The sequence below is a fragment of the Tachysurus fulvidraco genome, chromosome 2, assembly GCF_022655615.1.
Source record: "Tachysurus fulvidraco isolate hzauxx_2018 chromosome 2, HZAU_PFXX_2.0, whole genome shotgun sequence".
NCBI lineage: Eukaryota > Metazoa > Chordata > Actinopteri > Siluriformes > Bagridae > Tachysurus > Tachysurus fulvidraco.
Window position 1 is genome coordinate 36,530,758 of NC_062519.1, and position 26,249 is coordinate 36,557,006.

Consider the following 26,249-nt stretch of genomic DNA (forward strand, 5'->3'; position numbering starts at 1 on the left):
CAGCTTCCTGACACCCATCTGATCATACAGTTGATGGGAGAGAGGCAGACTGATCACTCTCTTACTGTTAAAGACGTGACCCCTGATTAATTCAACTCATCTGAGACAGAAGAAAGGATTTATTCATAGAATAAATACTGTGCTAGCCATGAAAATCAGAGGATCTGCAATGACGCATACATATACAAGCAAAGACATGACAAGTCTGCTTCTTTGTAATTTGTACTCTCCCAAATGTTTGCTTACAGCAACAGAACCAAATACTTCAACCAGAAAGCACACAACACACACTCATTTGGCTGCTCACGAACAAGTGCTAAAAGTCTTGAACATAATACTCCCCCACCCCCACACCCCATCCATCACTAGCTGGTGATAATTATCCGACATACTCTGTTAGTGCACTCTAAAGTGTGTCCAGCTATTACAAGTACAGCCTCAGGCTTTCAGCCGTCACAGGCCTTTCATTACCATTAGTGCACAAAACCCTAAAACAAAACATGAATACTCAGCATTATATCTATTAAGTTATAACCATTACCTCCCTGCTTCATCAGACCATCAGAAAATGAAATGGGTGTACAGACTCCATGACATGAGGATAAATGCTGATCATCCTCACTTGTCTGTTTAATATTTAGTCACTATAATTCTGTGCAGAGATTTCTGAATCTACAACTGGTTTCCACCGCTCAACCTGTTACAGGAGTGTTTCTCATACACGTGCTACTGGAATGTCATGTAAACAAATGATTTATTGTTCATAGTGTCATTTGGAACTGTGTCAGTCTAGCATCTGGGAAAAACTCAACTCCTGAAAGGGTTCAATGCTGCAAGCCATCTTGAGCTGTAGCTTGAATGTGCAAAGAATTATATTGGATTGGCACAGCAACAAACCGCATGATGCAAAACAATGCCCCAGTACTATGTGCAAACCATTAATGATACGCAGCCGTGTCTTTAGGTTGAAAAACAGGAGGGCATCACAAACTCCCCAGTCAAGCATGCAGTGTGTTAGTAAGTTGCTATTGTTGCTCCAGGCTTCTCTCTTGTGGGTGTGCAGTGGTTGTTACTGCTGTCACACGGTTTTAGAGTTCCGATGAGGGCACCAGACGGATTGGTTCAAAGAATTTACTTCCATTTGCTTCTTTGCTGCATCATAGATAACTTGCTGTCTGACATTTTGCCACTTGCAAGCACGGATGCAGTGTAAAGGAAATACAGTATGGTTTCTCTGAGATGTCAGCCTAATCTGAAGAAAAAACAGGAAAAATAAGTTATCAAGTACTCGCTTCAGAGTTAGTGACTCATGCTTACATGAAGTCAACTTCAACTCCGAACAGGTCTGTGCCCGTTATATATCTCACAGTAATATGGATGTCTTTAACAGTTCATACAGGGCAAGGGGACTGCACTTCTGTTTAGCAGGACACACACATACATACACACACATCAGCAAGCTTGATTGAAGCAGCCGAATTGAGCAGATAATCTTAATCAGTAAATCAGCAGTACTTGTCTCCTCCCACTCTCACCTCATTTCTCAAAGTTCATGTTTCAGAGCAAACACATGCATGAGAGCCTGGGGTCAGACACAGTAAACAACAACAAAAAAAAATAAAAAATAAATTCTTGCAATGGATACACGTGTATTTCCATTTTACTAATCACAATACCTGCCAACCCTTCCACAGAGGTCAATGTGTATTTGTTGTGTGCACATTTGTGTCTCAGCTAGTATGACTCTGTCATGGTAGTTTTGAAGACTTCCCCTGCAGGAAGCTAAACTGGGGCTGAGTGACCACTGAGTCATAGAGAAAGTGACTGAGGAGATGAGAAAGCAATAAAGAAATGAGACAAAAACCATTAGATAGTAGATTGATTCTCAGGCTCCTGCCATTGGTTAGTGTTTCTGTATTCAGGCCAGGCCAACACCCATTGCCCACCCACTGAGTACACAGATCAGGACCGCCCTATACCTGAGCCCCCCTCGTCCCCCATCTCCTGTCCAATAAGATCACAAAAAGCAGGGTCCAGGACCAGGTGGGGCAGGGCCTTACATGGGTGTCATGTGACATTGACCTCAAGTATATGGTCATCTGTGCTGGGCAGCACTAGAACCTGTTGTGCCTGGCTGGAGTTGAACACTTGGCCCGGACTGAAGGGCTCGAGCCGGGGCATGGGAAGAGCCCTCTGCTGCTGTTCATTGCTGCCCACAGAGTGAATGCTTCCTCGGCTTCGCAGACTGGCCGTGTCTCCCTGCTCCTCCAGACCCTTGTCCAGAAGAGAGAGGTTGTCGTTCTCTAGGCATGAATCTACGAGGAAAGAAAAGAGAGGGGTTTAACATATAGAAATAATATACTGTATGTAAATATACTGTACACCACTGGTGTCACTACGATTAAATCATACTGCAAGGTGCATGTTAAGTGATTTGGGACAGAGCCCTGGTGGGACACATCATGATGGGGTATGCTGTCATAGAAAAAAAAATTGCCATTATGACAAAAAGTTGTTTTTCCTATTTAAGCACATTTAAAACATTTTCTTTATCGCTCACCACAGTGGTCTGCCGTTGATTATGTTTTACTTGCAGTGCCTCTTATTAAAAAGTGCCTAAAATAGTAACTCATCAACTGTCTAGTGAAGCAGAAAGAGTCTACTTGAAAGACAGTGAGTTAGAGAGGGCATTAGCAGAAAAGACAGAGAAACAGTGTGTGTGTTACCTGTGTCAGGTTGGCTCGTGGGTTGTGCACTGTGGGGCAGGTATTTGAAGACTCTGATGCTGGGGAAGGGCAGCTTGCCTGCAAACAGAGGCATGACCTCCATCTGTACTTTGTGCGTTGCCATGGCAGCCACGGGCATGGACACTAACCCTGAACTCTTCCCACACACAGCCCAGTTACTGCTGTTATCCACCACTGAAACAAAGATACCACACACTTGTACCATTAAAATATCCCACACACCTCTCTATAACAGGCTAGTTTCTTTTACATGTTCAGGTCTTACCCTCATACATGAGCTTGGCCGTGCGGAGACCTTCGTTCTCAATTAACTCCTCGTCCTCTCCCTCTGCCTCACTTGGCTCGATCAGACGTGTGACTGATACTTCTAGCCGACAGAGGGTGCCAGCGCGGCATTGTTGCTCCCCCACCGTAGGCTGGATGTCTGCCTTCACACTGTATAGTGTCTGGGGAATGAAGAGAACATCATTTAACAACACTTCTATCTAAAAATGTGTGAAACATTAGAACTACAGAGAAACAGATTATTTTAACCAAAAAAACAACAAATGGATGGTTTTTGGGAATCCATCCATTTTGTTGCAATACGAGCAACAAATTATTTACATGACCACAATTTAAATGAGATTAAACAGAACAGTTTTTAAAACTATTGGAACCATGAAAGTGTTAGTTTGATGATAATGTTCCATGCTATTGCTAACAATGCTGGCGACACACAAATACACAAATGTAATATTTTGCATACTATTGTTGTGTATGTGTTTTGTGGTAAGCATTAGCTGCTAATAAATTTGAGGCTACATAGCAAACTGAGTTGGCAGAAAAAGTCAGAAGTATACCTTACAAAATGTGTGTGTGTGTGTGTGTGTGTGTGTGTGTGTGTGTGTGTTTGCGCATGTGCCATGTCCTCACTGAGACTCTCTCCAACTGGAACTCATAGCTGTAGGGTTTGAGCGCTGTGTCAGGAGCGTCGGCAGGAGAAAAGCTGGCAGAAAACACGCACTGCAGACATGGCAGCGGCTCAGTGGTCCACTTCACCTCCCACAGACTATACACACTCTGCTTACTGTACACCACCTTCATATAAAGGAGACGAGATCACTCCAATTGTAACGACTCACTCAGAACAAACAAGGTTTGCAGAACAATTTGAGTAGGGGAGAATGTGTCGACTCACCTGATGTGTTTTAGCGTTGAGAGAGAGGAGCTCCAGTAAAGGTGTGTGCTGATGCTCTGACAGGGTCTGATTAGCAAGACAAAAGTTTGTGTTCGATACGTTTTCAAGGCACACCTGGATGTACTTCCTGTGGGATCATAAGATGATTTCAACACTGCCATCAGAAAAGTGTTCCAATTTGTAAAAATGATTATGGTATATTATTTTTGCCTTTATTATTTCCATGAGTAAAGGGTGGCTAGTAAAGTTTAGAAATAGGGGATATTTCCCCCTATTTACTGCGGAATTGTGTTCTCCAAGTAACAGTAATCACTGAGAAATTATCTTTAGCTCAGCAACATGTTTCATGATACCAGAAAAGGAATTGAACTACAACAGCTGCAGTGTTACAAGGTTATATATCTGAGTAATCGGGGAGAACTTAGATCAGCATGTAATTTTACATTATGTTCTAATGTGATTAACAAACATGATAAAAATGTACAGCCTAATATTACAAACCTTTTCCCTGCTGACAGTAGTGAGTGTTTGGCTCTGAAGGGGGTGTAGAAGGTGAGAGATATGAGGATGGAATATATAGACCACGGACAGTCAATGGAGACCTGAAAAAAAAATAAAATAAATAAATTTACATTTTAAAGCGACTCTTCATGCAAAAAAAAAAAAAAGGTAATTTATTTACTGTCACCAGACCTTCTGGTCGACGCAGGCCATGCCACTGTTGAAGCGGGTGCGGCTCTTTGGGCGGTGACGGATTTCACCGTTGGTGAGGCGCTCACTTTCAACCCGCGCTGGTGATAATGGGATATGGCACAGCACCTCTAGCTGGAACTCCAGTGTGTGGTATGGTGGAGTGAGAGGCAAAGAGATGCTTGTTACCTTCTCTGAGGACTGGATGGATAGAGCAGCCTCTCCCACCAGCTCTGTGGAAAGAGAGAAAAATAAATAAATAGTTGACAGCAATATACAGAATAGAGAAAGCATAGAGGACAACAAACACGTATCATTTGATAACTGTGTTTGAGCTTTGCCCCATCACCTCCAGTGCCAGAGAGAATACGGGCAGAGCAGGAGGAGGAGTGCAGAATAGGCATGGAGTCGGTGTTACTCAGCTGCAGAGCGTCACCCTTCTTAACTTCGTAGTGGCCTGTTAGAATGGTAAACTTCACCCTCTGAGGAAGCCCAGCCAGCAGGCTCTCTGCAAAACAAAAACATATAGAATGAGGCATGAGGGATCTCCTGGTTGTAGAATTCCCTATTTAAAAAAACAAACTAGGATGGTTACTTTAGAACCTAATGAACAAACTTTGAAGAGACCAAATGAAAGCTACATAACAAGGGTGGTTAGACTTGGCCCAAAGCAAGGTGGTGGTACTGCAATCACCCATTTTTTCTTTCTCGGCATCACCACAAAGTATTTCATTCCTTTTACACCACAGCAATTTGGCAACAATCACATTTTTATTAGTTAAAAGTGACATATTGGGATAAACTTTTCTCACTGAAAAGATGGGGTGGCTGGTAGCCGGTGTGTCATTGAGGTGAGCTAGCTAAACAAAATGAGGAATTTATTTTTTATTTTAATCCAATAAATTCACATTAAATATTACATGTGATTTCATTGTTAATACTGTCTCACATCAGTATCTAACTGAAAAAAACCCCAACCAAACAAAAAATATATATATATATATACGTGTGTATTTAAAAAAAAAAACCAACAACAAAAAAAAACCTGTAAGCTAGTGAAGAGAGTTCATCTAGAGAGTAGAGTTAATCTATTCAATTATGAGAATTTAAAGCTCCTGTGTGTGTGTGTGTGTGTGTGTGTGTGTGTGTGTGTGTGTGTGTGTGTGTATAAAATTATAAAATAATCTACAGCAGAATGACTGAAGGCAGACTGACCTGTGAGGGGTTCAATGGTCAGCTGAGGCTCCTGGGAGTAAACCTCATATTTCACTATGGGGTAAATGTGAGGCAGGACAAACTGCACACAGCCCACTGTAGCACACAACTGTCGCAACGTATAGGTGCCAGGTTTTGTGCTCTGAGTGAGAAAAAAACAGAACATGAAAGTGTATGGTTTGATGCTAAAAGGTTTCAGGAAGAAGACCGTTGTAGTGTTGCTTACAAACTGATTGTAGAGTTATTGCTGCATCATATGCCTGTGCGTAGTTTCAATGACTTTGAAATTTGGCTTTTCAACAGTCACAAACAGATTTGTCACAACAATATCCACAGAACCAAAAATTACAATTTTGAAAGTTTGAAAACACAAAATAAGTATATAAACACAAATCTGAATAGAGCTGAAAACACAAAACAAAACCACAAAACTAAAATCCCCAAAACACAGGAATGTTAACTGATATATTTATATTAAAGCGTAATTAAAGCGTAATTAAGGTGTTAATGTATACCTTGAGCTGCTAAAATGTTAATAGCTATCTCAGTATAGGATTATATAAAGCTTGCTTAAGTTTAATGTATGTGTGACTGCTTTCTACAATGTTTAAATGCAAGACACTGCAGAGTTGAAAGTGGCAACAGTGCCGAGCACAAGATACCTCTTAGACTGACCATGAGAAAAATAATCATGCACACATTAAGCTTAAACAACATGCTGTTTAGTTTCACATCAGTGTATGAGGGGTACTTCATCAACACGGTAGTTTTTTTAAGACAAATACTTCTTCGAAATCTTTTCTTCACAATGCTGTATTATTGTAATGATAATATGATAATGCTGTATTTGTATTTTAATGTTAGATTTAGTTTTTTAGTAAGATTGTAGTGCAGCCACTCTACTTGCTGTTAACTAGGTTTCCTTTAAGATGTTGACAAAGTAATTGTTATCCATATTTTCCTGTAACCATGCAAAGCCTCTCTCACCAGTGCTGTGAAGATGATGCTGTTGTTGCCTGGCAACAAAGTCACATTATTGGTCTTCAGCACCTGCGTTCCGTCCTCTATAGTAAAGGCAGAGCCTACAGTGCTGTGCGCATCCAAGGGGGAAGAACCCTCATTGCCACGCAGCAGCAAGTGTGCATTCTTGCAGACAACACTAGTGGAGTTGAGCATGTTGTCGGAGGGACTACGGTCCTGTAGTTCATTAAGTTCCAGAGCAGGCATGCCTGTTCCTGGCAATGCACCACCAGAAGGACTCACAGCAGGGAAAGAAATGGTGCCATCTGGACTGAGACCGGGGCGCCGCTGGGTGCCTGCAGGGCCAGAACGTGTTCCTGGTCGTTCCCCCATAAAGTGGATGCTGGCTGCCAGCTGCTCCAGCTGAACGGAAACAGGCATTAGGCTGCACAGACGCAGCTCCAACTGCAGGGATGCACCAACGTGCACTGTTGCAGATGCTGGCTGAAACTTCAGCTCTCGCAGCTGAGCAAACGCAGTCATGCTCAGGGCTACTTGTTGGTCTGAACAGAAAGAAAGAATGGTTCAATCAAGTCATTCAAGCAAGGACACAAAACAGCTACTGTAATTTACTACAAGATTCGCATTATGATCCAATGCCAAACTTCTGACCTTTGCCCTCTGGAGCCTTGTTAGCAAAGGTGAGGATCTCCTGGCAGAAGTGCTTTCTCTCCTCATCTGTCAGGTTTGTATCACTAGCCAGCAAAGCACTTGTCTGCAAGTAGCTAGTACAGAGAGTTAAGGAACCAAATCAAACCAACAATCTATATAGGGTGATGGCAAAGTTGCCAATGCTTATTTAATTTACACAGACATACCAGTCAAACGTCTTTATACACAAGTGCTCATACAGGTGTACAGTGCTCAGCATAAATGAGTACACCCCATTTCAAAAGCAACATTTTAAACAATATCTCAATGAACACAAAACAAATGTCCAAATTTGACAAGACTAAGTTTATTATAACATCTGTTTAGTATATAACATGAAAGTAAAGTTAATAATTTAATTTAAAATACACATTATTCATTTTAACTCTAATTAGGGTGATGCAAAAATGAGTACACCCCACAAGAAGTAGACTACATCTAGTGTTTTGTATGGCCTCCATGATTGTTAATGACAGCACAAAGTCTTCTAGGCATGGAATGGACAAGCTGGCGACATTTTGCAACATCCATCTTTTTCCATTCTTCAAGAATGACCTCTTTTAGAGATTGGATGCTGGATGGAGAGTGATGCTCAACTTTTCTCTTCAGAATACCCCATAGGTGTTCGATTGGGTTCAGATCAAGAGACATACTTGGCCACTGAATCACTTTTACCCTGTTATTCTTCAGAAATCCAACAGTGGCCTTAGATGTGTGTTTAGGATTTCTCATGTTGGAAAAGGTCATGACGACCAAGGTCACGGAGTGATGGTAGTGGTCTTCTCTTTCAGTATAGAGTGGTACATCTGTGAATTCATGATGCCATCAATGAAATGTAGCTCCCTGACACCAGCAGCACTCATGCTGCCCCACATAAGGATACTACCACCACCATGTTTCACTGTAGGCACCATGCATTTTTCTTTGTATTCCTCACCTTTGCGACACCATACAGTTTTGAAGCCATAGGTTCCAAAAACATTTATCTTTGTCTCATCACTCCAGAGTATAGAGTCCCAGTAGTCTTCATCTTTGTCAGCATGGGCTTGGCAAGCTCTAGGTGGGCTATTTTGTGCCTGGCCTTCAGGAGAGGTTTCTTTCGTGGACGGCACCCATGCATGGCATTCCTGGGCAGTGTATGCCGTATTGTGTCACAGAAAATAGTCTTCCCAGTTTGGCCTTCTACTTCTTTAGATAACTGCACTGAACTTGCATGCTGAATTTCTTCAACCCTTCTCATCAAAAGACTCTCCTCTCCAGGGGTTAACTTCTGTGGACGACCTGGATGTCTCTGTGAGATGGTTGCAGTTCCATTTTTTTGACATTTTTGTACCACTTTTGCTACAGAATTCTGACTGATAAGTAAAGCTTTGCTGATCTTCTTGTAGCCTTCACCTTTCTGGTGTAGAGAAATTATTTTCTTTCTTAGGTCTTGTGACATTTCTCTTCCATGTGGTCCCATTGCTGACAGCATGAAATGGGATGTAGCCGAACACCCTTTTATAGTCCACTGTCTGCTGGACACCTGTGTAACGAATAATTAGACTCACCTGTGGTTGAATTCTTGTTAAATTATTAAAATATTTTTTATTTAAAAAATTTTGCTTTCTTCCAGACACTTTCAGTGGGGTGTACTCATTTTTGCATCACCCTAATTTGAGTTAAACTGAAAAATGGGTATTTTAAATGAAAATATTAACTTTACTTTCATGTTATAAGTTTAACAGATGTTATATTAAACTTAGTCTTGTCAAAATTTTGGACAATTGTTTTGTGTTCATTGAGATATTGTTTAAAATGTTGCTTTTTAAAGGGGGTGTACTCATTTACGCTGAGCACTGTATGTAAACAGTAACATACATATACAGATACAAATATAGATATATATACTTAAGGCATTATATTTCGTTCATTTTTGAAGACTTTAGATTTATTTTCTCAGCAGCATTCTAGTTAAGGCTTATGCTAAATTGCTTAAAGCAATTTGTCTCTTGAAACAGTGTACATATTGAAATTAATACCTATTATTTATTTCTTCAAGCTAAGCAAGTTTTAATTAATGTTTAAAAGGTTTCACTGGTAGAGTGTATATAAACACTTCACTATGCAAACACTTGCTAAATCTTGTGCCTTATTTCTGGAATAACTGTTACTAATAAAGTATATTTATAAAGGAAATTGAAAGCGAGAAACTGATATTGTGCTGAGGGTTTTGGGGCTTAGTTAAGGATACTCCTCTGTCTGCTGGAGCTGTTTCTGACACTCTGCGATTTGTTTGCGCGTGTGTGTGAGAGGCAAACTCCAGGCTTCTGCCGTGTATGACTTCAAAGAGTCCTGCAGGAAGGTCTTTGCTGTCTGGGCATCACCTTTCCTCCTATTTACATGTACACAAACACACCCACACACACACACAAGCTTTCAGTAATTCTGTGCATATTTACCTGTGTGCATATGTACTTAAACAATGGTATCCTAATGTAACAGCTAATTACAGATCTCTTAAATGAAATTTAATCCCCAACAATAATTCTTATAGTCCTTCTGTACACACAAAGATTCTGTTACACTAACAATTATAGGAAAAATTCAGACACCAGCTGTCTCAAAAACACTCACATGTAGAACTCAGCCAGGCTCTTTCCCACCAGTCGAGCTGACCGCAACCTCCCAATGGCTCTGTACATTTCCAGAGCAGCATGGGACAACTCCTAGTCAGAAAGATACAGAGGTATAAATAAGGTGTTTATGGAGGGAGGAAGATGAATCAGAGCAGTTTGTAAGAACTAGATGGAATAAAGAAATATTCGAGGCTGTGTTTTTAATCATATTTAGAATTTGGGTTGAATTAGGATTTGCATATAGGTGGCCAGCATGACTTATTTCAACATAGAGACATTACAGTTAACAGCAGATCTGTTCTTACCAGGTAGTGTTTCTCAAAGGATTCCACTGATGATAAGGCTTCTTTAAGTTTTTTATATGGGCTCTGAAGACTGTTAGCTAAAAGACAATCATAACGCGTTAGATCATCAACTAACATGCACTATTATAGACTACCAACTTTTAAAAGGAATAATCTGACCAATAATTGAATTTACAGTATTTTCCGCACCATAAGGTGTTGTCTCAATTACGGGCTCTATTTCTGTACTTAACCCATACATAAGGCGCACCGTATTATAAGGCTCATGGTAAAACATACGGTCCACAAAAAAGGTAACGGAAGCAAAACAGTGAGTTTGGTTGAACTTTATTCTACTATTTAACAATACACACATTATTTTTTAATCAATCTTCTCACACAAATCCATCAAAGTCCTCATCTACTGTGTCTTCTTAACTTGGCGCAGTTAATTTTCTTGCTTCCTCCACTTCCGAACCATAGATTAATTGATGTTGAATACTTTCAGCTGCTCTATTCCCATTTACAACCGCGTAACTGATAGCCTGTAGTTTCAATTGTGCCTCGTAAGCATCTGATTTGTACTGGCGGATGGCAAACCAACTTAAGGTGCATTTACCTCCATCTACTGGACTGGAGTGTGGAGCGCATAATGGTTAGGAAGAAACAAATGTTTTGCAACGTACCGGTAGTATACCTACCGGAGGCGTGGTGGAGATAAGCATACGTACTGTACGTATTACGTAATGTTCTCTGATTGGTTTATCACTGCCAGCGTACGTAGTGTACGTATTATGTCCCTGTATCAGCGGGAAATGGTCCGACAGTCAATCAAGCGGAGCGCTTACCGAGGACATGTCCCACAAGTCCCACAGATTTTTGTAACTCAGTGCACACATTAGGCGCACCGGATTATTAGGTGCATTGCAGATTTTTGAGAAAATTTAAGGCTTTTAGGTGCGCCTTATAGTGCGGAAAATACTGTACATCATTTTACAGCTATCAGTTTTACACTGTGTAGACTGCATCTATAAATCATTCCACCCTCACCCTGAAAAACACGTCTCACATTACCTTTTGGATATAAGTCTGGACATTATTTACTTTTGTATTATTTATTTGTTTTTTTAATTTTTTAAATCTGAATCATATCCAAAGTACAATTCAACTTTTGGTTCACACATGCTCTCTGTTGTAAACATTTACATGATATACATAACAGGTATTTATATGATACAGCATCAGAAACCACATAAGTATGTGTGTTTGAGGTAATGTACAACCTGATGCAATGTAATCATACACAGCCTGTATTAGGCAAAACTGGTATTCCCAGTATGGGTGATACACATTTTTTTAGCAACATTACCCTGTAGCAAAACTAAAGACGACAAACAAGACAGCAAACTTGTCTTGGTTGATTGTCATGTGGAATAAGGGGCAACTGACTCAACCAACTGTGCATATTGATGTAAAGTCATGAATATGCCCCTTTTGATATATAAAAGAACTTAAGCAGTTTTATTCCGTTCATGACATACCTGTCTCTGGTCTCTCTGTGCCAAGGCCTGCAAGGAGGTCAACAGTGCGGTTCAGCTCCTCAGAGTTGGGCCCATTCTCGGACACCAAACCACACAAACAGCCCAGAGACTTCAGCTGAGAGAGGTCAAACAAACATGATAAAAACTCAGTCTACTCAACCTGTGAGTGTCTTTACATATCACACAACATGAAAACTCTTGGTTGTATGTTTCCCTCATCATACCATGTTTATCTACTGTAGCACACCACGAAAGTAAAATCAAACATTGTGTATATAAAAATTATGAAGCAGATGGAGTACACCTGACAACAGAACTTAAACATGAACATAAACCTAGTTTGTAGATCTTGCTTTAAAACATTAACCATCAATATAGCTTTAGTAAGTTTCCTCACTACAAGCAAATTCTCTGCAGTTGCTGAGTGGCTCTATTTAAAACCATGGCTTCCTTTCATTTTAAATATGAGGTGCTAGATAGACAAGCCAATGTGTATTCACCATAGTATCTTTTCAATAGTTCTCTCAAAAAGTCAGATTTTGTTAGCACGGTTCTTCACTGTGTGTTTGTCAAAGCATCAAACAGAATGGGTGAAGTGTGATACCTTCTCAGTAGCATAAGTCCAGAGGCCCACAGTGTGGGAGAAGTTAGCCTCCAGCTGAGTGCGATCACAGCAGCCCTCAATCCTGTGCAGCACCTCCAGGCAACTGAGGAAAACCCAGCAATCCAGAGCCCCCTGTAGTACGGACACCTGCAAAACAGCAACAACAGCACATCAGAGCCAAGCCCATATAAAAATATTGAACATTTTTATTACAAACACAGTATAACACACACTGATTTGTCATTTTATGATGTATACCTATCGTCAAAATATTATACAGCTTCTTTTCTTCTATTAATGGAAATAAACTATCAATGTACTACAGCTGATCAGATATTGGGTGGTGGATATTCCTCAGGTTCACACAGGAAATTCACATGACTACTGCCTGGATATTTTAGATTGATTGTTCTCATCCTAATTAGATGTGCTAAAAACCCCAACTGAGCCATATAAGGTGGTGTGAAAAAGTGTTTGCCCCTTTCCTGATGATGTATTGTCTTTTTTGCATGTTTTTCATACTTTAATGTTTCAGATGATCAAACAAATTTAAATATTAGTCAAAGATGACACAAGTAAACATAACATGCAATTTTTAAATGAAGGAAATCAAAATCCAAACCCACATGGCCCTGTGTGAAAAAGTGTTGCCCAACCTTCCCAGGAGTGGCTGTCCGACCAAAATTACCCCAAGAGCGCATCGACGACTCACCTAAGATGTCACAAGACCCCATAACAACATTCAAAGAACTGCAGGCCTCACTTGCCTCAGTTAATTTCAGTGTTCATGACTCCACCATAAGAAAGAGACTGGGCAAAAATGGCTTGCATGGCAGAGTTCCAAGACGAAAACTGCTGCTAAGCAAAAAGACTCATCTCAGATTTTCCAGAAAACATCTTGATGATGCCCAAGACATTTGGGAAAAATTGTGGACTGACGAGACAAAGTTGAACCATTACATCTGGTATAAAATTAACAGTGCATTTCAGAAAACAAACATCATACCAACACTAAAATATGGTGGTGGTAGTGTGATGGTCTGAGGCTGTTTTGCTGCTTCAGGACCTGGAAGACTTGCTGTGATAAATGGAACCATGAATTTTGCTGTCTACCAAAAAATCCTGCAGGAAAAAGTGCAGTCATCTGTTCATGACCTCAAGCTTAAACAAACTTGGGTTCTGCCAGAAGGACGATGATCCAAAACATTCCAGCAAGTCCACCTCTGAATGGCTAAAGAAAAACAAAAAGAAGACTTTGGAGTGGCCGAGTCAAAGTCCTGACCTGAATCCTATTGAGATGCTGTGGCATGACCTTAAAAAGGCGGTTCGTGCTCGAAAACCCTCCAATGTGGCTGAATTACAACAATTCTGCAAAGATGAGTGGACCAAAATTCCTCCACAGCGCTGTAACAGACTCATTGCACGTTATCGCACAGTATTAACACAGGGCCATGTAGGTTTGGATTGTTTTCCCTTAATAATAAAAACTGCCTGTTATGTTTACTTGTGTTATCTTTGACTAATATTTAAATTTGTTTGATGATCTGAAACATTAAAGTGTGACAAACATGCAAAATAAATAAATAAATAAAATCAGGAAGGGGGCAAACACTTTTTCACACCACTGTACACTTTTACAAGCACAATGTCAGTGTCAGTGTCACTGCTCTGCTCATCATGGCCATCTATTAACCAAATAACATTAACCTAATGGTGATTCAAAGGCAATGAGCTTCGCAACAGCTGTGGTAGGTATATCTGATAAAACCACTAAGTGTATTTTATACACACGAAAACAACAACCTCAAGTAGACGGAGCTCCTGAACACAGTTGTGAAGCAGCTCCAGGGCTCTCTGTGTGACCTCCCAGGGCCTCTGCAGGAAGATAAGCAGTGTGCATTGGCGAGAGAACAGGTAGCTGCGCAGGTCTAGCAGGCTAGCTTCGCCACGCTGGATTAGCTCCCTCTTCTCCATATCTATAGGTCTGCGAAGGAGCAGCCCGTTCCAGTTCCGCACAGGCTGGCAAAACGAGCCTAGCCAGTTGGCCCCATCTGATCATCATGCAATAAAATAATTTTAATTCAGCATATGATTAAATAAATCTGATACTGATTAAATAAAAAAAAATTCAATGTACACTGAAATACTAGGCCTAATTATATATACGTACGTATGTATGCATGTATTAGTTTTAATCAACATATTTCTTCTAAAACTGAGAAAGTGTCTTTTACTAGTAGTCAGGCTTTACTTCAACTTCTTATTTCAGTTTCCATTAAAGACTATTGTGAATACATGTTTAGTGGGTGTGCAAAAGAGACTGTACCTCCAGCGCCAAAATTAAGGACATACTGGGTGAAGAGGGCATCCAACTCGTCATACTGGACCAGTGCGTCCTCATACTGCTGAAGCATCTCAAACACAAATGCCAGCTCTTCCTACCATAGAAAAACCCACAGACATCACACATGACTCATCCTTGTATGTATAATGTGATAGTTGAAAAAAACATGACTAAGAGAGCAATTTTATTTTGAGGAGTATAATATAAGTGAGACCTCACAGGATTAATTAGCAGTCACTTCCAGAAAAATCGGTGAGAGGAGAGAAAGAGTAGCAGATCTTTTTCTGCTTAGAAAACCAAATTTGTATTTTTACCATCTAAGTTTTATGTGACATAAATGCATAGTATAGGTATAATAAACAAATGTCATGCATATGAATGTTACATCCATCTACCAATTCAAATTCAAGGGTAATTGTGAAAATTAACAGACATGACAAAGATGTACCTGGACCATGAAGTAGTCGCAGAAGCTCCAGCCAGGTTCTGTGCGTTTCTCCCGCAGAGTGCGCATGTCATCCTCGAATCGACCCAGGTTCTTGGTAAAGGACATGAGAAGCAGAGTGCGCAGCTTCGCCAGGAAGGAGTTCCATGACTCCTGAGAGCGAGATGACTCTTTCAGGGGATCCAACAGAGCAACACACCTGAGAGAGACAGCATAAGAACGAAATATGAAAAATGTTAAAACGAAATATGAAAAATGTAGCTCCATTGTCTCCTAATAATTCGATATCAATTTAATCGTCTTCATGCTATATGGTGTTGCCCAGGACATACTGCACTTAAACATGTTGCCTGAAAGTATGGCATTCAATTTGCTTTTATGACTGGATGAGTTTCATTTTTTCTATAAAAAGGGAGTTTACCATATTTATATCACACTTAATAAACAAACAAACAAATAAATAGATAGATAAATCAGAATGCCATGCTCATTAAGTTGAACTGCTGTAATAACAGAATAAACTGCGAGTAACAGGAAGAATTCCATTTCTCTGGTGGAAACACTGAGGAAAGCATTTCCCATCGTGGCAAATCTGCTGATTGTGTCACATCTGAAAGGCTTTTTGCTGAAAGGCTTTGTGCCATCATAAAAAGTGAAACGATGTACATGATCAATTTACAAGCAACCTTACTAGTTTAAATGACATTTTAAATGCTATTTATTCTACTTGAATAGGCTATTTTATGAATAACTTAAATAACATTAAAGACTAAAGTATATGCTTGATTAAAACCCTATGAGGTAAGATTCAGTTAATGACACATAAACGTGCTACAGCATGAAGCTCAACTGCACAATAAGCAATCCTGTTTGAAGAGGGAGAGAAATAATCATCTTCAGTGCAACTCGATCATAAACAAGCAAAACCTGTCCCCATCTGAGAAAACGGTTGTAAATTACACATATTTCTTATGCAACACCTTGGGCCATTAATAAAATACATTATTATGCAGCAGACTGTACCACTTATACTTCTGACCAACAACCCGAGAACTTCTCCGATAAAAATCATACATGAGTCATGGCTTTAAAGAGAAGCTCTGTCATGGAGTCACAGGACTGAAATAGGGCCTGCCAGTAAAGCCTTTCTAAATTAGCACAGTGCTAAGATATATAATCAACAGTGCTGTGTATATCAGATAGCACAAACCAAATCCCATCACAGCAGCACTCATTTACATCTAAAAAAAAAAACAAGGACGGCAGTCTGAACCCCAGCTTTAAGCGAACAGGCTTTTAGACTGGGCTGCAGCTGCTGCTGAGCAGTCCTCACCTGTCACTCTGCTTGTTGCAGAAGTCGTTGCGGATCTTGTCCATGATGGAGGTGCGTGGCAGGATGTTGGTCTTGTTCTTCTTCTTATTGTCACTTTCCACAACCACAATGAGCCAGTCGGTTGAGCCATGTAGCTTCAGGACACTCTGCCATCGCTGCATGTCCTCCTTCACCGAGGCTTTATACGTCTCAGTGTCCTGATGCATGGAAAAGACAGACCAATAATATAAGAAAACACATTTTTGGGGTAATTAGCATAATCTCAGACTAATAAATGTGAAAATCTAAACCTTATCTAAATGAAATATTTTTTTATCAAAACCACATGACAACAACTGAATCCAACAAATTCCTATAAATAAAATGTAACTTAAGCATTTCCCCATTTATATTTTATTTTTACCCATGAGTTTTAGGATGACTTACCTGAAATGTAAATATGTACTGATGCAAGGGACATAAAATATAAATGGGAGCATACTTCAGTTCTATATTGTTCATATGTAACAAAAATGTTTTCTTCTGTAATTGACTTAAATATTGTCTTTTTTGCCCAGATTTAACACAGCTGCCAATAATTCAAGACCTGATTGTATAAAATGACTATTATTAATATAATATGGAATTTCACAATCACTGATGATTACTCAAGCTTTGTGGGATATAATACTGATAACACACTGAAATGAATCCTATTAAAATGACAATAAAGCAATATAGGATGTCAATAATAACACAATAATAATAAACGGGAAAGCTAATAGATTAGTCAGGTTTTAGATTAAAAAAAAAGTAGAGTGTACACATGTATGTAGGAAAAATAGGCAAATATTTTACAAATCACCGAGCTTCTGTGATCACAGGGACACTAACTTTCATCACATTTTCATCAGCTCTTGTCAGGAGTATCAGAATGCTGGAGGTGATTTTTTTAAGGTCAGGTCCATTTCTGATATTTCCCACTGGACATATACTGCCTTAAATAAATTTCCATTTATGTATTATTACTTAATTTATTTAAATACATTTCTCTTACAGGGCTCTTCAGAAATACCAACCAACGAACAGGTTTTCACAAAGAAGACCAAGGTTGAAAGTTTAAAATTAGGATTTAAATAACCATGTGATATTTTGTCTGTATTACTGAGAACGCTCCTAAATGATGTTTGGCTCAGACTAAGACTTACACAACAGTCAGTCCAGTAGATATGCAGGAAAGGGAACGTGAGGAGAGCTTTGTTCCCCTCTTTAGGAAGCAGCTCATCTTTAAACTGAACAAAGTTGGCTTCTAGGTGAATCATCTTCGGTGCTCGGCCATAAGACCTGTGGGAAATGACAATGGTACACAGTGACAAGTCAAACCACCGCACCAATGTCTGTTCATACTAATAGTTCTCTATACACAAGCATACATCTCATGTGCTAGCCTGGAGTGACCTTTCCTGTGAGGATTCTAGTGTTACAGTGGATAGCTTACTATTCTTTCACAGGAGATGAAGCCTAAATGGCACATAGCTGAGAAATGGAAAGTGTACCCAGTTTGAGCTGCTCTGCTTAACAGAGTCTTAAAATCAGCAATGGCTTTGGGGCAAAAGGGGAAGGTTATCTAAGAATGTTAGAGCTATTTAGCATACAAAAGAAAGGGAGTGTCAAAAAGAACTGCACAGTTAAGAGTTTCTACTTAAACAGAATTTCTGCTGCTCATTCTGTTAAGGTAACAAAAGTTTTATAGCACTTTAAAGAATGCTTTAAAGGTAACTTCCATTTGGAGCATAAAATTAGTGTTTGTCAGCACATAGTGATGAGCGAGTTCTCAATATGAGCAGGCTACATTTTGAGATGTGTCCTTGACTTATCTTTTAACTTTTAAGCTTTATTTATAGCAAGAAATTCTTTGCTCTAATGGAGTGGTTCAAAAACTTTTTCTGCCATTCACCAATTTGCAGAGGGTGGATTTTCAAGCCCTACCCATCACCCCAAAAATAGTAAGGAAATACTTGGTTTAAAATATTGAATTTATTTAATAGCATCAAGTTTAAAAATAGAGAAAAATATAAGTGAAGTTATCACTTTGTAGTCTGTGCACAAACGAGCAAATGCATTTGGCAAGAACGATGAACAAGTCAAGCACAAATGTACAAGTCAATATTAGACTCCTATCACTGCATTAATGGCTGTAAGGAGCCTCTCGTGCATCTTTTCTTTGGCTTGATACTGCCACTCTGCTGTACATGAACATTGTACATGAATTGAAAGATGTGTTTGTTTTTAGTGAAGCAACAGCTGAAAAGCCCATGTCACAGAGATAAGATGTGGCAAAGGGAAGAAGAATGCTCACAGCCCTCTGTCCACTTAGAGGATTCTCCCTTTCCACTCCACGCCAGAATTCACTCAGTCTCTGAATTGTAAACCTCAGCCGCAGGGTGGAGTCATCAAAACATTGTTTAATTTAGGGCTGAGCCGCCTTGACATTAGCACTTCCCTGTGAATGACACAGTGTGTCCATTGCACATTCGACATGAGCCTCCTGATTCAGCCAGTTTTCTTTAAATGAAGTCGAGTGGCTTATTGATGTGACTGGGGTGTGCTGTCTCTAAATGTCTTCTTAATTTGTTGGGTCTCACGCTATCAGCTGCAAGCGGTTTAAGACACAAAACACACATGGGTCTCACACATGAGGTTTGTTTGCATCGTTCTGCTGCAATTAACATGCTAACATCAAACCGTCATTTGTGCACTATGGAGCCACTTTTTCATCCTGGTACCATAATTGATGTTTTAATTTACATGCATTAATGACCTATTTGTTTGTTTGTAGTTGAGTGTATGAGCTTTATTTTCAATAAAGAAAGCATTAATGAAGAATATGGCGTTCATTGTGCTACACCTGTCATGTCTTTGTTCCCCACTAGGGTGGTGCACCCCACACTTTGAGAACTGTGGCTCTAATGCAGGGGTGTCAAACTCTGGCCCGCGGGGTGTAATTATATTTGGCCCGCAAGATCATATCAAATGTGCATTACAGCTGGCTAGCCGCGTGCTCCGCTAACACTACAAATCCCAGAATGCCTTGTCACTGTATTGACACGTAGTCACGAACAGCAAGCGCCCCTCATTCTCTGTTGACAGTCGTTAAAGACAGGGTCTCCGATTTTTGAGAAATGCTTCAGAAAACTGAGTCGGGCTGATGATAAACAAAAATCAAAACAAACGTGTAGCCAATGAGCAGAAAGGGGCGGGGCTTGTCAATATGGGCAGAGAGAATGTTCAGTGCGCATGTGTGACATCAGCAGAAAGCGGTTTTAGCATTGACATGGAGGATAAAAACAAAGAAAGAAAGCGAAAAAGGTTTACGATAATGCAAGAAGTAGGACGTGTTAATATAGGATCAGCTTTCCAGCGCTGGGGAGAACAGAAGGAGCAGGAAGTTGGCGCATATTCACAGATTGGAGTTTTCCGAGTCAATAAATCCTGAACTAAACGCTTTTACTACACAAGTAACACCTCTTTTCTATCGTAGTAATGTAGAGAGGCAGATACAACCGCGTTTTGTGTAGTAACAGCGTTTAGCTCTGGAGTTATTGACTCGGGAAAGAACTCAGGAGTTGTTCCAAATCCTGTGTTTAAGCAAAGCTAAAGTTTGTTTCCATGTGAAAAAGGTTGAGCATTACAGATCAGTTAATTGCAGTTAATTTTTCAGTAAATATTCAGTTTGGCCCATGACTTTATCTCAGTTTTATATTTTGGCCCACTGTGAATTTGAGTTTGACACCCCTGATCTAACGCTTTATAATTATTTTCCTCTTCAGAGAAGTGCAAGGTCACTGGCTGATTATATTATAGACAGCACACAAAGAGCAAAATACAATCAACAAAGAAACAATCAACACCATCTACCACTCAATATATCCCATAGGTATATTGATTATCAAAATTGTCACTCTTCTAAAATAGTCATCATAAAAAAAACGACAACAAAAACAAACAAAAAAAAACACTAAAAACTATCATGATCTTTACAAGCACATGTAAGCTTTTTATCAACATAAATATTAGACTTAATAAATATTTGATATTCATTGTATATCGTAAAGATTGGATGTATTTGACAGATCTTCCCTGCTACTGACTCTATGCACTAATAAGAGTTTTAAAAAAAATAGATGTCCAAAAATAAGCTCCTCCTTGTATTGCCTGGAGCTGGAAGTATATGGCCAAGATTTTGTGGACACCTGATAATCACAGCTTCATATATAGAACTTCACCAAAACTGATGCCACACAGTTTGAAGTAGGGGTGTAAGAAAATATCGATACACGTGAGTATCGCAATATTTTGTTTGGCGATATTGTATCAATTCTCAAAAACAAAATATCAATATTTATAAAAAAAATATATACAGATTCATGGCAGTTTAATTTTGTTCCATTTATATCCCAACCGCTAGATCGCAGTCCTCTTATCTCTGAACTTAAACAGTGACAGGAAGTAACACGTTAATGGAGATTTAGGATAGCTCCTCAAGGTTAGGCCCGCGAAAATGAGGACGGAGAACTCACAAACATTTCACTCACAACGGTTTATTCCTCCTTACACATGAAAAACCTCTGTAATAACATGTTACTAAAACAAAAATACCCATTAGTATGAGAAAATGAAAATAAAAGAATATCGGTTGCAGCATCAGACTTCCACACACATGTGGTGTTATAACTGAAGCGTGCACACTTTTGCACATGCACACATCCAATTAGTATAACAGTAATAAAGCAACGGCACATTGCTCTTAAAGGGGTTGCACCACTCCACTCGTTACAAAGTACAGTACCAGCATGACGGCACGCTACTAATGTTAATGTTAAAATAGTTCGCTATATATGTGAAGATGCGCATAGAAGTGCCCTGACATCTGAGCATATTGACCAGCATATCTTTCTTCAGAAAAACCTTGACATTAAATAAAAAGACAAATATAAATACAAATCAAAGAAACCTGTAAAATCCAAGTTTACATCTGTAAATATTGTATTTATATTTGTTTTGTTTTCTTTAGGAATCCTGCAAGCACTTTATTTTTTCATTGATATTAAGCAGATATAATTCTTTTGTTCAGATCAAAATGTTAGGACACTGCATGCTACAATTGTAAACTGAAACCGTGAAGCTTTAAAGGCAGGGTCTAAAAATATATATGGTCTGTTTATAACAGCTAACATTTAATACATTTAACACATTTAACACATTTAATACATTTGAGAAATCCTGCAAGCACTTTATTTTCCCCCCTTTATTCATGCTGCACATAAAGTGGTTTAATCATATTGAATGTTACAGGGGCTAATTAATGCAAATGCAGTTCCCACTGTGTTCTGGTTAAATAAGAAAAATTTTTGCTAAGGTTTGCATATGGTGGTGTTCTTGACAGCTTCCCTAAAACTTTATCCTATAATTAAAATAAGAAATATCCCAATATATCGCCTTGCTTACAATATCGCAATGTATCACAATGTATCGCAACATATTGTATCGCAACCCCGTATCGTGATATGTATCGTATCGCCAGATTCTTGCCAATACACAGCCCTAGTTTGAAGCACACAATTGTGTAGAATGTCTTTCTATAAATTAACATCAAGATTTTCCTTCGCTGGAACAACATGTACCAATCCTATTTCACCATGACACTAATGCAGTGTTATTATAACAGGAAAACAGGGAATAAATCTAAAAAAATAGCTGCAACTCCAAACGTGTAAATACATATATGAACTAATGAGGGTTAAATAATACATTTTAAAACTCTTATTTTAAAGCGTTACAATCTTACTGCACAACAATGATTCTACAATTAGACAGTTCTCTAAAGATGATTCATGGAAAGACTTGCCTTCTCCACTCCATAGGCTCCCGGGAAAGCTGCTGTGCCAGCAGGCTATAAAGAGCAGTTAAGAGGTTTTGGTCCCCAGCACCTATACATCATGAAGAAACATACATCACACATTACTCTATAAACACTATTCAAACTGCTATACACAGTGGTTGCTGCGGTTTTATATTAATATATTCACATGCTTTATCTGTTGACACTGAAACACTCTTTAACATTAAGCAGCCCTTTTCTCTCTCTCTCTCTCTCACACACACACACTCTCACATCACTTTCATATCAGCACTTACTGCAACAGTGACAGGAACTGGTGTACATGCATAGTCATGTGTTTCTAAATGAAACCATGGACTTCTAAAATATATAGTTGTGTAAGACATCAAACTGAAAGAACATGTTTGGGGCTTGACATACAATGAACACACACACACCCCAGCATAAAGGGTGAATACCACACCTTTAGTAAATAATTGGAACTTATAATACAAATGCATGTACATACATCATATTTAGTTAGCTGATACTGCAATAATTAAGGCAAAAACAGGATCATCATCACTACACTTGTACTCCATTCAGAAGATGGTTTCATTGTAGGACTTTTTTTGACAGTGTTTCTGCGCATTGGATAAAATCTGTCCCATTTGGGAGGCAGCATAAGGACAGCTATCAACTAAATTTTTTTATTTTAGACAGTCTTGCATGTGTCTCATTCGATCACAAATAAAGCCATTCTTCCATTTGGTTCACTAGATAACATTTTGAAAACCCTGACAGATAATACACAATGCAGTGAAATTCAGTGAAAGGTTATTGTGATATAGCATTTAATCAGCATGTGAATAAGGACACCACGTATCACCAATTCAATCATTAATTAAAACATAGTCCGTAGCCATTTCACACGTACACAAGTACTGACCCATGTCTGAATGATATTAGATCGTTCCAGATCAAAATGCACTAGTCTGGAAACTAGTTTTTACTAGTATTCTCACTTGTTTCCACCAAGTGTAGTGTAGTATTTATACTCTTTGAATTTGCTTTAACTTACTTGGCCTGGTGTCGGTAAGTGACCCTGTAGTTTTTTAAAGGGTAGTCACCACTCAGAGATTGATGAGACATCAAGCGTAAAGATTTCACTGATGTTTAAACACCAAACGAGGGATACGGAACCAACCAATCTTCACTCAACATTGACATCAGAGTTAACAGGAAAATTGGATATTACTGTTTAGATGCGAGTCAGGACACCAGAAATCAGACCAGAAAATAAGATTAAGATTAAGATTAAAACAGCAATGATGAAACTGTGCAAAAAAATATCCAACCCTTTGACAGAAGTCAGATTTATGCCAGAATCTAGCTATAATAGATTAGTAAATGCAACCAAAAGCATAAACTGTGAGTTCAAGCTCACAGGACAGGTTTTGAACTTTCATTTGAGATATTTTCCCCGTCTCTCTACAGTACCACATTAGCATGTTCAGCACGTCAACGTTTTCCCTTCCATTAGGGCTTGATTGATTATTCAGCCAACACATCTCTTGTGTAACCGTACATGCAATTCATAACTTCAGACTAATAAAATGTAATTATTCATTCAGGAGTCCGAACTATTCATCAATACAAGGTTACAGATGGAATATATAGTACAGCTAACATATCATATGTCAGTGCAGCCTTTAAATAATCTCCACCCACTGGCATTCCTGTAATATATATTATATATATATTAAGAACCTGAAAGGGTTTATATCTTAAATATTAATAAAAAAAAATATACAGTAACTAGCTTAATGCTAACATGTCATTTCGCCCCTGAACACCGTATGCTATACATGTTAAATGGTATTTTTCTATTTTAATTCATTTTAGACGATACTGCTTGTTCGGACGCGAGTTGAAAAATTCGCACAGAATGAAATAAACCGGTGTGATAAAGCTGTTAAAATCGGAATCTATCGTTAAACGGATTGAAGGCTAGTTCTGCAGTGGACACCGCAACGCTCGCGCACAGTAGCATAAAGCTAATTGGCCAAGCTACCGTGCTAACGTGCTAATAACAAGCGAGAAAGCCGACACTCACATGTCACTATGGGTTTATTCTCCATCGTGTAAATGATGGGCTTTTCTTCATGGGACTCCATGACTTCTGGAATGGAACATTTAGTCCACCATGAAAATGTCCATTCGGCAAATCAAACAAATTGAGCGCTAATAACTGCAGTACGCTAAGGTATCGCTAAGGCCCCCTTTCCTCTCCATTTCCCTATTTGCTGACGCGACGACGACTTCCGGTCCTCGTGAACGTGAACAGCGGAAGTTGGAGTCTGGGACAAAACATGGTTGGTTTGGATGAGCTCAAAAGTTTGCATACCCCAAGGACAAAAAGAACAAGACAAAGAAATCGTTTTTGCAAAATATTCAGAGGTTTAAAACGTCAGAGAAGCTGTACTAAAGTAAAAATTTTGTTACGCCAGCTGCTCAGTAGTATCAATTAAATATTTCTATCCAATAATAAAAGTCTACACTTTAATGGTGTATTTATTCATTATTTATCTCGGAAGTTTTGAAACTGCTGGTTAGCTAAAGTTAAAAAAACTGGTGGTATCGTGTTTGGTAAGGATCACTGAACACAATTTGTTTGTTTGTGTGTGTGTGTGTGTGTGTGTGTGTGTGTGTGTGTGTGTGTGTGTGTGTGTGTGTGAGAGAGAGAGAGAGAGAGAGAGATTATGAATGGTGTTTTTACTGTAAGTGTTTAAAACAGTTCGGCTCAAGCCCAGCCATTTTTAGGGTCATGATTGAGGACAATGTCCCGTCCAGAGACAAGCTGTTTCGTGTTGATGTTTTGTTCAAACCGACTATCGAAAATACCCTCTCGGCATCAGCATTAGAATGTGGAAGCACTAAAACTGCTGCTTGTTCTGAGCAGGTGTTGTCAGTGAACCGGGGCCCCCTGGCACCATCTCAGGCCCCACAGTTTGAGAACCACTGCCCTAGACTACTTGTTCTGAGCAGGTGTTGTCAGTGAACAGGCTTTAAAACTGTTGGCTAAGTTACAGACACTCATTAATAACTGATGCTGATTATCTGGGAAACTTTCTCTAACAGCAGTCAAAATGTCATTGTTTGTTTCAAACAAGTTGTGAATTTGTTGTAACATTACAACAGGAGATCGTGACTTAGTCTGTGCTCAAAGTGATGCTCGCAGCTCCAGTGATTTTCTCTGTGGGTGAACGAGGATGATGCTGAACAATTCCAGGATTTGCCTTTTTCCCCATTGGTTGTTGTGTTAAATCTTACCAAGATACAGTAGTGCTATTTTCTGATTGGCTATTGTGTAGCCTCTTTTTTTGATTGGCTGATAAGTGGCAGGCTCGACTAAGAACTCCAAGGGAGACGCGCTTGATTCCTGCCCGGTTCCATGGAGACAGCGTTGCGGACTAATACATTTTGGGCGCTGCGGCATATTAAATATATGATAAATAGTAAGTTTTTCTGCGTGACAAATACAATGTGTGCAGGGGAGAGCGTGACAAAAGACCCAAATGCGTGAATGAGAGCCCTGCAAATAAATTAGGCAGGGTCCAAATTTGGAAACTGCATTAAAAAATTGTAGGTGTTTTAAGGTTCTGAGCTTTATATTGCAAATAATACTGAAAGACCGCCCTCTAGTGGCTGGCTGCA

The 26,249-nt window shown here is 39.3% G+C and overlaps 1 protein-coding gene across 1 annotated transcript; it reads right to left on the bottom strand.

Moving 5' to 3' along the window:
- Positions 1-104: 104 nt before the first annotated feature.
- Positions 105-24,863, bottom strand: trappc10 (trafficking protein particle complex subunit 10). Its single transcript, XM_027163331.2, has 23 exons — positions 24,649-24,863; positions 22,560-22,641; positions 17,860-17,995; positions 16,673-16,869; positions 15,343-15,538; positions 14,877-14,988; positions 14,354-14,601; positions 12,551-12,697; positions 11,947-12,061; positions 10,427-10,503; positions 10,120-10,211; positions 9,737-9,877; positions 7,465-7,577; positions 6,820-7,355; positions 5,833-5,974; positions 4,967-5,125; positions 4,621-4,850; positions 4,429-4,529; positions 3,928-4,054; positions 3,663-3,827; positions 3,013-3,193; positions 2,727-2,921; positions 105-2,315 (listed from the first exon to the last, which is right to left on the bottom strand). Exons 1-23 carry the CDS (start codon positions 24,707-24,709, stop codon positions 2,068-2,070), a joined length of 3,801 nt encoding a protein of 1,266 aa, XP_027019132.2. The 5' UTR covers positions 24,710-24,863; the 3' UTR covers positions 105-2,067.
- Between the last annotated feature and the right edge of the window lie 1,386 nt (positions 24,864-26,249).